The 13298-nt window shown below is 37.7% G+C and overlaps 4 gene segments (V, D, J or C); all 4 read right to left on the reverse strand.

The window, feature by feature from the left end:
• Positions 1 to 1780: 1780 nt before the first annotated feature.
• LOC116731386 (Ig kappa chain V region 3381-like) lies at positions 1781 to 2385 on the reverse strand. The segment is given in 2 exon segments: positions 1781 to 2103; positions 2211 to 2385. Coding segments are annotated over 2 exon segments (372 nt in total).
• A 1505-nt stretch (positions 2386 to 3890) lies between these two features.
• Positions 3891 to 4633, reverse strand: LOC116731362 (Ig kappa chain V region 3381-like). The segment is given in 2 exon segments: positions 3891 to 4437; positions 4545 to 4633. Coding segments are annotated over 2 exon segments (390 nt in total).
• A 2961-nt stretch (positions 4634 to 7594) lies between these two features.
• On the reverse strand, positions 7595 to 8273 carry LOC116731367 (Ig kappa chain V region 3381-like). The segment is given in 2 exon segments: positions 7595 to 7960; positions 8068 to 8273. Coding segments are annotated over 2 exon segments (387 nt in total).
• A 2756-nt stretch (positions 8274 to 11029) lies between these two features.
• Positions 11030 to 12269, reverse strand: LOC116731376 (Ig kappa chain V region K-25-like). The segment is given in 2 exon segments: positions 11030 to 11790; positions 11898 to 12269. Coding segments are annotated over 2 exon segments (378 nt in total).
• Positions 12270 to 13298: the final 1029 nt, after the last annotated feature.

The following is a 13298-nucleotide window of genomic DNA, read 5'->3' on the forward strand; positions in this document are numbered from 1 at the left end:
TGACTAAAAATGTATAAAATATATATATTTCTATAGCATTAAAACAACTACATTTTAAGCACAATTATTAAGAAAAGAAGGTGTTGAAAGGAAATAAGTTTTTTTTTCGGTTTCATTGTATGAGAAATCATGAGGAAAATAATTGTAACTTGGAGAAGTTGATCTTTTTTCAATTCATGACAATAAAAAAATGTTTATTTACATCTTTCCTTCACTCTTGCCTAGGATCCACTGCTGTGTGTGTTTAGGGTTTCACTTGTCTGTGTATTTAGATTACGTTATTTTAGATTATATTTGGTCGAATTTGCCAATAAATACATCTTGTGTATCATGTTCTTTTCAGTGTCATTATCACATACATGTTGTTAGTATCTCTTGTTCTTTTTTTTCTGCAAATGTAGAAGAAGACTCTTCTTTTTTCCCTCTCTTTCCCACATCTATTGCATTTGAAATAAACCAGCTTGTTATTGTGATCCATCTGTTTGTTTGCCAAAAGGCACCAATAGGACATGACAAAACAGATCTCAAAGAAGTGGTTTGGAACAACTCTGTGAATTTCAAAGCCACTCCTGGGCATTTTCATTTTGCTCCCCTCTGATCTGTCCAAATCATTGTCTGCATTTTTGTTCTGTTAAAAGAAATTGTGTAAGCAGTTGTCTTTGCAGATACCTCAATGTTACTTGTGGTGTGAAACTGCTTTAAAATACCAGTTGACAGGAAAAGTAGTATAAATTGGGGCCTAAGACACCAAATAGGATGAGGCAAATATTAAATGGTTAAATGGAGTAAAAATCTGGGAATATGATTAGCTTTTTTGATAAAAAGCTCATAGCATGTAAATTTTAAATATTCACTGGAAGCTTCTGTCTAAACTGTCCATGTCAACAAAATACTTGGTAAAACAGTTTGATTTAAACCACAGGAGATGAAATTAATCAACACTTAGTAAAACTTTTTAAAAAATATTTGTAGATTAATGGATGTCAATGTCATTTTTTATATAGTGAATCCTAATTTTGTGTTCCCATACTCTGTCTCAAACAAGAGAATTTTGTTAATTGAGAAAGTTGCAGAAGGACACGATAGTGACTAATTAAATATAAAAGATGTGGGGGCAACAGAAAAGTCCTTGCATACTGTCCTACACAGTTGCATTTGCCATTTCACTCCAGAAGATGTCAGCATTGAACAGCTTATTTATTTAAAAAACCCTACACTTTTAGTATGCATACACTGTAAAAAAGGACTTCTCTAATTTACAATAAAAGATCAACAGCTGTGGTTGCCAGAACTTTACAGGTTTTTCCATATTTCTGCCAACCACAGCTATTGGTAAATACAACGTTTTTTTTGTTGTTGTTTTTTTTTACAATGTATTATGATTGCTGTAGTAGTTTTATGTGTTTAAGTTATATTTTCCACTTTCCAGGAGATTCTGAAATCTTCTCAGGATATTTCAGATGTGTGAATGGGGAAGCTTGCAGCTATTTAGCACCTGACAATTTGACTGGCTCAATTTTAAAAGCTTTATGGATTTAGGATAATTTTAAAAGTTTTTAAATGGACTGAAACCAAAATCACTATTTTCTAACTGACTTTAAAAATAGCAGCAATGCTAAGATGTGAATACATAATTGAAATTATTTTTTGCGGTAAAAGGAGAAAAATAATCACAGCTCTCAAATAAAGTTATTCAATTTGTTGACAGCACTTTTGTGCCCATATGGTGTCGCTCTATAGCAGCTTCCAGTTATATCACTTTTGGTTTTTGTACGACTGCTTTTCACTGTGTGAACACATACTGGCTATTGGGGTAATGAAGACTCTGACAGTAATAAACTGCAGCATCTTCAGCCTGAACTCCACTGATGGTCAGAGTGAAGTCAGAGTTTGATCCACTGCCTGAAAAACGACTTGGAGTCCCTGATGCTTTAGTGCTGGTAGTATAAATGAGGAGCTTAAGAGTTTGTCCATCTTTCTGTTGGTACCAGGCTAAATAGGTGCCATGAATATTCTGACTGGTTCTACAGCTGATGGTGGCAGATCCTCCCAGATCAATTCTCACTGCTGAAGGCTGAGTCAGTGTGTACTGACCTCTGACCTCTGAGGACACAGAGACAAAAACATGCAGCATCTTCATGGTTTAGTCGACTTCATTTCAGAGGGACAGATGTTCATAGAGGAGAAGAGTTGGATTCTCTGGACTTTACCTGTGAAGCAGCAGCAGAGGAGAGTCCAGATGAGGATGCAGATCAAAGTCATGTTTTTGATGAGGAGGATTTCTGTGTCTTCTGTTGTGATGAAGGACAGCTGTCAGTCATCCAGTGTTCAACTGTCAGGACTATAAACTCTCCCAGAGCGCTGGAGCATGGAGCTGCTGATGCAAAGTGACTCTATGGAAATGCTGTGACTGAGAGCAACAGGGACTGGAATCAATGATCACAAAGTTCACCAGTTCAGTCATCGTGTGAATGCTGATGAGTTATTCTTATTGAAGAAGCTTTTATTAACAAATGTTTAAAAGTTTATTTTTCAAGTAATAGAATTTATGGGATATTTTAGTTTTTTAATTTGCACTATTTCACTGTGCTCTACTTATATTTTAAAGATAAATTATATTACATTTTGACTCATTCCTATGACTGTTTTGATAAAATAGATATAGCTGATTTTTCAATTACATAAACAGTCTAATGCATTTCTGCTAGTCTTATGTTGAAGTCTTTTGTTATTGCCTTAGATTGCATTAATGTTCTACACGGGGGTTAAGTCTGAACTCATGCACAATGTTTTTGCTTCTTTTCCTCATCATTCACAATCCTTAAACATTTCAACAGTGTGTATTCTCTCAAGAGAATGAATCAGCATTTTTCATTGTAGTTGAAAACATTACTAAACTATTAATGTTAGTTTTTTTCATGTCTTTTAATTCTACACTCTATCTGTTTGTCCTCCACCATGTAATTGACTCTGGCAGTACCACAAATAATAGAAAGCAGGGAGTAATTTAACCAAAACACTTATTGAGGTGATGGTTTACGTTATCTTTTAACCAAAGCCTATTTTTGCAAAGTTTATCCAAAAATTTAAAGCTATATCTATTATTAATGAAAACAAAACATTTACTTCAATCTGCTGTTAAATGTTTCCTTTCTATCCTGAAACTATATGTTACTATTTGTAATATGCAAAGAAATAAAACTCATTAAGAAAGACGATGAAAATGATTGTGACTTCCATTGGTTCAAATTCACTCGATGAACACAACCCAAGATTCCTGAGTCACTCATGTAAATATTTACAAAGTATTCTTGAGGAATCTACGCGTCTTTCTTGCTATTGGATAAACAACACATGAAAACTGGTTCTGATTGTGATTTTCTCGCAGTGTGAACAGGACTGCTGCAGGTTAGCTAAAAATGTGTCAACTTTCAAAAGCATTAGACTGCTGTCCATTTCTTCTTTTCTTTGCAATTTATCCAGTTGTGTAGAAAATGTTCTTAGTGAATGGTTTCTTACATTTTTTTGAAAACCTCAAATTAAAGCATTTTTTTAAAAATCTGACCTTGCAGTGACAGTGCAATTCTTTCTCTTCTTAGCAGGTTTTTATAATTCCACTTATGTGTAGGTGCTTCCATTTCATCAAAATATTTTCTACTATTTTATATTAATTCATAATAAAAATTAAATGATTTTTTTTTATCTGCTCTTGGTCAACTGCTTTGTTCAACGTAATGTTAAATGTGAACATTATTAACTTTTTAAGATTTGGTATAAATTTTAAGGTTTTGGTGAAACACATGCCATATCAGAAATTTCAGCATCATTTGTTTCTGTTTTATTAATTGGTTTTGCTGATATGATTCAGTCAGGTGGGATTTTTTAAGCATACATAACCTACATTATCACTGTTATGGAAAAGACTAAGAGTCTAGATGAGGACTCAGTTAAAATTGAAGTTGATGTTTTAAGTAAATTTAAAAAGCATAATCTGCTACATAAAAAGTCTGCTTGTATTTGCAGTTAGTTGCTATTGCAGCTTTTTCAGTCATTTCAGTTCCTGTTCAGTTTGACTGGGAGGTTTTTGTACGAGACATTTTCACTGTGGGAACACCCACTGATTGTTGACGTTGTGGTAACTCTGACAGTAGTAAACTGCAGCATCTTCAGCCTGAACTCCACTGATGGTCAGAGTGAAGTCAGAGTTTGATCCACTGCCTGAAAAACGACTTGGAGTCCCTGATGCTTTAGTGCTAGAAAAATAAATGAGAAGCTTAGGAGTTTGTCCATCTTTCTGTTGATACCAGGCTAAACAAGGGAAGGAGCTGAGGTGAACATGAACATTTTGACTCATTCTACAGTTGATGGTGACAGATCCTCCCAGTCCAGCTCTCACTGCTTCAGGCTGCTGAGTCACTGTGACCTGACCTCTGACCTCTGAGGACACAGAGACAAAAACATGCAGCAGCTTCATGGTTTAGTCGGCTTCATTTCAGAGGGACAGATGTTCATAGAGGAGATGAGTTGGATTCTCTGGACTTTACCTGTGAAGCAGCAGCAGAGGAGAGTCCAGATGAGGACGCAGATCGAAGTCATGGTTTTGATGAGGAGGATTTCTGTGTCTCCTGTTGTGATGAAGGCAGCTGTCAGTCATCCAGTGTTCAACTGTCAGGACTATAAACTCTCCCAGAGCACTGGAGCATGGAGCTGCTGATGCAAAGTGGCTCTATGGAAATGCTCTGACTGACTGCAATAGAAGCTAGGATCAATGGACCTTACCAAGCTCCGCCCACAACCGACCCACGTGACCTCAAGTCTCACAAGCAAAGCCTCGCAGCGCGTTGTTTCTATGTAAACATGACTCGATTAGTGCGTCATTTCTACCGGATTTTCACAATATATCAGCTACTAAATGGACAGAGGAACTAACAAGTTCATGTCATCATCTGGGAGGAGGTTACTGGTTTCTCAGTCACAAGCTGGTTGCAAACCTGAGGCCAGCAGGTGTCAGTCAGTTATGGTAGATCTGAAATTTGGTTTGATGACGTCAATATGAGAAGCTACAGACTGATAGGAGGAACCAAAGAGCTCTGTAAAGGTAAAGGCAAATCTTCTGAAGCTGGGATATTATTAATTTAATTTCACATAATTACCGCGGTAGAAGCCATTTGTTTGTTAAAATTTTATGAAATATATTTGTTTTATTTAATGTTTGTTGTGAATGACGTAAACTCACAAACGAACGAGGTAATTAGTCCAACGTTTAGAAACTACAGCGGCTGTAATGCGCCACAGCAAAGGTAAACAAAGGTAAAATAACCCGAACAGGTGATCAACTCAAAACCGCTCTTACTTTTTTACTCTCTCTTTGTAGTTTAAGCATACCTGTTACCGTGGCAACCGCCTGCGCCCCGCAAGACGAGCAAAGATTACGTTAAAAACATAACATTCAGTCCGTTACGATATCAAGTTTCCAGGCTTGATATTTATTTCTCAATTAATAATCAGCGCTTCCCTGAACACAGCGATGGTTGATTGACTAGCTGTACTTGGTGCTAACGTGGCTAACAGGAGTAACAGTTTAGTCCAAAGCCTTTTCTGCTAAAATAAAATCTTTAGTGTATGTCAGATACAGACACATTGCATATTGATCTGTTTAGCTAACCTAAGACTGTGTAGCAGACAGGCTTCAAGGTGTAGAAGTTGTATCAGTTCTGCCTTTATGCTGTACTTAGCTAACGGGAAGCTAAGTGTGTTTGTGAGATGGCCACGCACGTGACCACGTAGAATGGGCATCAGCCAATGAAAAGCGGCGCCTCTGGTAAGGTCCATGTGATGCTGCTTTGAACATTTTTAAAGCATTTTTTCAAATTGTTAATGTTTCTCCCACATAATGTTTTTTACATCTTAAGTGACTGTTTTTGAGCAAAACATGTTTAGTTGTGTTTTATATCAAATTTCTACACTTTTTCTTTTCCATTTTTTTTCCTAGTAGTTTATAATCATTTTAGATATTTTACACATCAAAATAGAAATGAGAGATGAGGAAATTTTAAATTTTCACTTTAAAATAACACAAACAGTAAGTGTGCAATTTTAGTGCAACTTTTTCAACACCCTTTCTTTACATCAACATATTTTTACATATTTAGAGGTAAGTGTCTAAACAAAGGATATTTTGTCAAGTGAACATTTTTATGAGGGGCAACTTTTCTGTCATTTGAGATATGGCCCTGTCCTTTGAATCATTGCATCAGTATAATGCAAACTTATACTGATGCAAAGACTGAACATCCTTTGTTACAGAGTTATGTCTTCTAATGAAATAATCAATTTTTAAATATGTGAAAAAAATCTCTCTACTTTTTTCAAAGCTGTAATTGTGTAAAATATATTGTTAATCAAAGAGTCTTTTTGTCATTCCAATTCATCTGATGATCGCATAAAACAGGCAGATGACAAGATCCAGCTGCTTCATGAAAATTTGTGTACATCTATATGAAGGTTTTGGTTAAGTGATTTCTGCAGCAGCTTTTAGCTACAACTAGCTAGTTTGTGCTCATCTATAGTCTAATTTACATATTATGCTCTATGAATATGGTTCTATGAACAACTTCTGTTTCAGTGCAGCGGATCAGTTCCTCTATAGCTGAGGGAGGATTTTGTACGACATTATATCACTGTGTGACTGGAAAGCTCCAATTTCAACCCAAGGTCAGGGCTGATATTCTCATTTTTCTCAATCATTGTCATTGTAATAAATTTGATGACATCCTGAAATCAAGTTTCCAACAGAGAGTCTCATCCTGAACCAGGAGCCCCAGGATGGTCAGCAGTAGAGTCAGTGACATCATCATTGTGCTGCTGGTGTGTCAGTGGCTCTGAAAGGCCTGGACAGCCACTGATCAACTCTGACCTCTTAACAGCTGGGAGCAGAGAGGCAGGAAACGTATTCAAACACACACAGTGACATGGAGCTAAGCTCATCATGTAATTAGATTTCTTAAGTGCTGTGAGATGCTAATTACCTTACGCTATCCACGTTATCCAAACCACCTGCATATCCCCCGAGAGCGCACAAGTCCAAATAAGGACAATTACGTCACGGGACGTCAGACAAAATCATGCAGCTCCCAGTGTGCAGTAACAGAGACCCTCAAGAGAGACCAGTGTCTCTAAATTGAATCTGTAGCTGATTTTACCTTTGCTTTCATGTTTTCTTATTACCAGCTTCTCTGTTTCATTCTGAATGTGCTTGATATTGTTTTAAAGTGGACTGATTCAATTTTATAAACAATAAAAGTTTCACAAATGCTTCTGAAATCTTATGTTTGACTTATTCACATTATTCACAAGAAATATGGACAATAGTCTTACTGGCCACAGCCAGTTCTTGTCCTAGGACCTTTGGAAAAAGGCTGACATGTGACTGATTGGAAGAATGAGCATAGAATATGGATGAGGAATGACAATATCTATTGTAGAAAATGCAATATCAATTTAAATTTTCTACAACAGCTTTTCTTTCCAGTAACATACATTTACATATGTCAGTGACAATTCTATGCAGCTGCAGTTCAGTTTCTGTTCAGTTTGACTGAGGGAGGTTTTTGTATGACTGTTTTTCACTGTGTGAACACCCACTGGCTGTTGGGGTAATGAAGACTCTGACAGTAATAAACTGCAGCATCTTCAGCCTGAACTCCACTGATGGTCAGAGTGAAGTCAGAGTTTGATCCTCTGCCTGTAAAACGACTTGGAGTCCCTGATGTCCGAGTGCTGGCGTCATAAATGAGGAGCTTAGGAGTTTGTCCATCTTTCTGTTGATACCACCCAAAACGGTGATTGCTGTTGTAAACATAAACATTCTGACTGGTTCTACAGTTGATGGTGGCAGATCCTCCCAGATCAGCTCTCACTGCTGCAGGCTGCTGAGTTACTGTGATCTGACCTCTCACCTCTGAGGACACAGAGACAAAAACATGCAGCAGCTTCATTGTTTAGTCGGCTTCATTTCAGAGGGACAGATGTTCATAGAGGAGAGGAGTTGGATTCTCTGGACTTTACCTGTGAAGCAGCAGCAGAGGAGAGTCCAGATGAGGACGCAGATCAAAGTCATGGTTTTAATGAGGAGGATTTCTGTGTCTTCTGTTGTGATGAAGGACAGCTGTCAGTCATCCAGGGTTCAAATGTCAGGACTATAAACTCTCCCAGAGCACTGGAGCATGGAGCTGCTGATGCAAAGTGGCTCAAAATTTTCAGAATGACTCCAACAGAGACTTTGGTTCAGTGTAATGATGATTCATTCATTTTAATATAACTAACAGTGTCTACAGATCTTTGTTAATGCACAAAGAAGTTCATTAGCATGTTGTTTTGTTCAATAATAATGAAAAATGTAAAATTTATTTCAGATTATTTTGTAAAGCCTTATATATAGCTTTTTCAATGCATGGTAGTCTTGATAGTACTTAAATCTTTTCTTGACACTTAAATTTGATGTTTTCTGTCTTTAAACGTTTAACATTTTTAAGAAATAGCAATACAGTTTTCTGTCTACATGTATATCTATGAAGTTTTCTCATAGATCACACAACATTGAGATAAGCAGATTTCAGGAGAGCTTCATGTTTTACCTAAGGTTACTTTTATATGAGAAGAGAATTGAAATATTCCTGCTAAAGATATTCCACTTGTAGCGGTTTTGTGCTACCAGACAGTTTTTTTAGTACCTACTTGTGTTCCAAGCACACCAAATTTATGTGAGAAAACCCAATGTTCAAAACCAAAGCTAAATATCCTAAACATATCTCAAACTACACAAGATGTTTATTTGTTAATCGTTTCTTATAATGTTACTACAGAATGTGCTAATTTGGATTTCTTGAAATGAAAGAATATGTTTTGTTGTACGAATGCTGATAATGGTTGCTACCACGGCTTTTATTTGAAGACATTTATTCCAAATGGAGAGTCATGGCTTCCCACAATTTTGTTTCAATCTTTTCATGAAAAAAGAATTAAGTTCTGGTCAATTTCAGGAAAATGTTGGGATTTCTGCTTACGTTTAGTTTCTAGGCGATCAATATGTACAAACACCTTTTTTCACAGAGTTGTTTGTGTTCAGAGTCAGAAAGCCGTGTCTCTCTACAGTCAGAGGTTTTTGTACGGCGCCTCAATGAGTTTGTATCACTGTGGTACACGTTCGGTGGAGGAACCAGACTGGAGATTGGAAGTAAGTCAAAAGTTTATTTTCTTATTTTATCTTTTGTCAGTTTTCCTTTATTTCCTTTCCATAATAGGTAGAAATTGAAAAATGTTGGTAATTTCATATTAAATAACAAAAACATATACAGGAAATACAAAGGTGATTTTGTATTTTTAAGTCTAAAAAAACAAATTACGGACCATAATACATGGTGATCAGTCCGTGATTTAATTACTGAGTTATTGCAGTAGTTTAATCTGGATTTACAGATTTTGTTTAGACTGAAAAAGTCACAGAGTTGTGACTTTTCTATAGTCAGAGGTTTTTGTACAGCGACCCGCTTAATTTGTATGTGGAGGAACCAGATTGGCATTTCCAAGCAAGTGTGCAACATTTAAAAACTAAACAGAAAATTACATAATCTCTTTAAAAATGCTTCTATTTTGCTTTTTACCATACTTGCTGGTACTTTGACTTTATTTTGTAGTGTAAGTTTTCCCTGAGTAGATGTTTCAAATTTGTAATCCATTTAAAATTCAATTTTAATTTTTTTTTTATGTCAATAGTTGATAAAATATCACCTCCTGTGAGAATAAATCTGTTGCTCAAAAACAAACTTTTATCCTGTTATAAATCTATAATAGGATGAAGACAGAAAACACTGGAAAAAATGCAGACAAGTCAAATGAAGCCTAGGCGCAAATTCAAACTGGAAGACTCTTTTATCCCCACCGGGACCCGTTAATTGAAGCGACCTGCCCACAATCGTCGACCTATCAACGCCGGACCAAGCCACGTCACGTCCAATCACCGACCAAGTCCCAGCTGATAAGGACCTTCATCCATGGTGTCCTTCGCTCTCCAGCCGAGCTCAACCCACCACCACCCCTTCTCCTCCATTCGCCCAGTCCCGAGGCCCGCACCCTTCTTCAACCTCCACCACCAGTGCCGGGCCCCGGGGGATGACGTTCCTAACAGCATCGGGGATGCTCATCTGAAGCCTATCGCTAACGCTGCGATAACCGTTATCCCCAGCCGGGGCCCGAGCGCCAAAGACTTTAAATTCTGTTTGTCAATAAACTCTTCTAATTGTCTTCTCATCTCCGTCTGAGTCTCTCCAGATTGAAATAACTTTATGTTGTCAATTGGCAGTAAAATTAGAAATTTTATGAGTACGCTTCAATTTTACATTTTTAGTTCCACATTAAACTAAAAATATTTGAATTTGCAAGAGAAATGTATGTCATTTTTTAGTTTAAAGAATAGATTAAATATTTCGGGTCAGACAGCATGATGATGGACCTGAGACGATTCTAAAGAGGAAGTGAAACATTAAGTGACTGTTGGAGCAAAACAACATCTGGGAGGAACATCCTGGCATTTAAGATCTGTTACATTCAATTTGCTTAGAGTCTAAGCATTAGACGCTTCCTATATGATTGACAGCTTTGTGATCCATGTCCTCTAACCTCGGTGTTGTCTCCCAGGTGATACCCGGCCCACTCTGACAGTGCTGCCCCCCTCCAGTGAGGAGCTGCAGAAAGAGACAGTCACCTTCATGTGTCTGGCCAACAAGGGCTTCCCCTCAGACTGGACTCTGTCCTGGAAGCTGGACAGCAGCAGAAGCAGCAGCAGCTGGGAGGAGACCAGGAGCTCCGGGGTGCTGCAGAATGACGGCCTCTACAGCTGGAGCAGCACCCTGAGGCTCCCTGCAGACCAGTGGAGGAAGGTGGGCTCTGTGACCTGTGAGGCCTCCCAGGGCTCCCAGTGTGCAGTAACAGAGACCATCAAGAGAGACCAGTGTCTCTAAATTGAATCTGTAGCTGATTTTACCTTTGCTTTCATGTTTTCTTATTACCAGCTTCTCTGTTTCATTCTGAATGTGCTTGATATTGTTTTAAAGTGGACTGATTCAATTTTATAAACAATAAAAGTTTCACAAAGGCTTCTGAAATCTTATGTTTGACTTATTCACATTATTCACAAGAAATATGGACAATAGTCTTACTGGCCACCCCCAGCTCTTGTCCTAGGACCTTTGGAAAAAGGCTGACATGTGACTGATTGGAAGAATGAGCATAGAATATGGATGAGGAATGACAATATCTATTGTAGAAAATGCAATATCAATTTAAATTTTCTACAACAGCTTTTCTTTCCAGTAACATACATTTACATATGTCAGTGACAAATCTGTGCAGCTGCAGTTCAGTTTCTGTTCAGTTTGACTGACGGAGGTTTTTGTACGACTGTTTTTCACTGTGTGAACACGTGCTGGCTGTTGGGGTAATGAAAACTCTGACAGTAGTAAACTGCAGCATCTTCAGTCTGAACTCCACTGATGGTCAGAGTGAAGTCAGAGTTTGATCCACTGCCTGTAAAACGACTTGGAGTCCCTGATGCTTTAGTGCTGGTAGTATAAATGAGGAGCTTAGGAGTTTGTCCATCTTTCTGTTGGTACCAGTGTAAGTAGTTGTTGTTATAAACATTCTGACTGGTCCTACAGGTGATGGTGGCAGATCTTCCCAGATCAGCTCTCACTGCTGCAGGCTGCTGAGTTACTGTGATCTGACCTCTCACCTCTGTGGACACAGATACAAAAACATGTAGCAACTTCATGGTTTAGTCGGCTTCATTTCAGAGGGACAGATGTTCATAGAGGAGAGGAGTTGGATTCTCTGGACTTTACCTGTGAAGCAGCTGCAGAGGAGAGTCCAGATGAGGATGCAGATCAAAGTCATGTTTTTAATGAGGAGGATTTCTGTGTCTTCTGTTGTAATGAAGGACAGCTGTCAGTCATCCAGTGTTCAACTGTCAGGACTATAAACTCTCCCAGAGCGCTGGAGCATGGAGCTGCTGATGCAAAGTGGCTCTATGGAAATACTCTTTAGTCTCAGGTTTGTTCTTAATTAATAAAACTAATTTCAACTCTTAAACCACAGCTTCTCATTTTCTGACCTGGACTTATAACCTGAACAATGAAAAATAAACTTCTCATATAATTACATTACTCTGCAAATGAGCATGAGCAGCTAACAGTGCCATACATTTAGCGGTAATAAACTCCTTCATGAACTACTTTTCTCATGGTCAGTGCTTCATCTGAGCTTTTTCCACTATGAATAGTGTAGTGTTTTGGGTTTTCTGTGTGTTTATTTAGGTTTCTGTGTTCTGTAGAGTCTCTGTTTTGTCCCGTCTACCCCTTGATTGAGTGCAGCTGTTCCTTGTTTCCCCTAATTGTCTCCCTGTGTATTTAATCCCACCTGTGTTCCTTGTTCTTGGTCGGGTCCTCGTCTTGTTGTGTCTATTCTGTCTTCAGTGTATTTCTGCACCAGTTGCTGCCAGTATTGAGCTATTAGCTGTCTGCTCATTCTGTGCTGCCTAGACTTCGGATTATTGTTTGTTTCATCATTAAATTCATCATCATTTCTCTCACCAAAACTGGGTCCACTGCATCTCCCTAAACCATCTCTCACCACATATCATGACAAATCGTTATAAACTGGTGCTACAAAATGTTATATTCAAGTACTTTGGAAGTTCCACAGGTTTTACAATGCAAACAGTTCAAAAGGATGGAAGTGTTTCCAAGTTCTTGTTACATGTCACACAGACAGTGGACATAAAATAAAATACTTTAATTTTGATCAGCTGTCTTTGATTTAGAAATGTTCTGTGATATTACCAAAGCTGCTGCTTTGCTTTGTAGTATTAAACATGTTCATATTGGTAGATCTCTGACAGTTTTTATGTTACATAATGTCAACAATACATAAGCAATGTGATTAAACATGTTTCGGTATGATTAAAAAAATAAGGTGAGGTCCAAATTAAATATCTGAAAATCTAGAGATCAAAATGATACTTCATGCATTGAAAAATATCAGCAAAAAATGAATAAAAACTCCACCAGAGCAACTAAATGGGTCTTTGAAAGATCCTTCATTCATCTGCCTCTCATTGTGGCTGAAGAAGGTTTTTGTATGACAGCTTTGACTGTGGAAACAACCATCGACTGATGTGGTGCTGACTCTGACAATAGTAGACTGCAGTATCTTCAGTCTGAACTCCTCTGATACTTAAAGTAAAT

This window comes from Xiphophorus hellerii, chromosome 13 (assembly GCF_003331165.1).
Source record: "Xiphophorus hellerii strain 12219 chromosome 13, Xiphophorus_hellerii-4.1, whole genome shotgun sequence".
Lineage (NCBI taxonomy): Eukaryota > Metazoa > Chordata > Actinopteri > Cyprinodontiformes > Poeciliidae > Xiphophorus > Xiphophorus hellerii.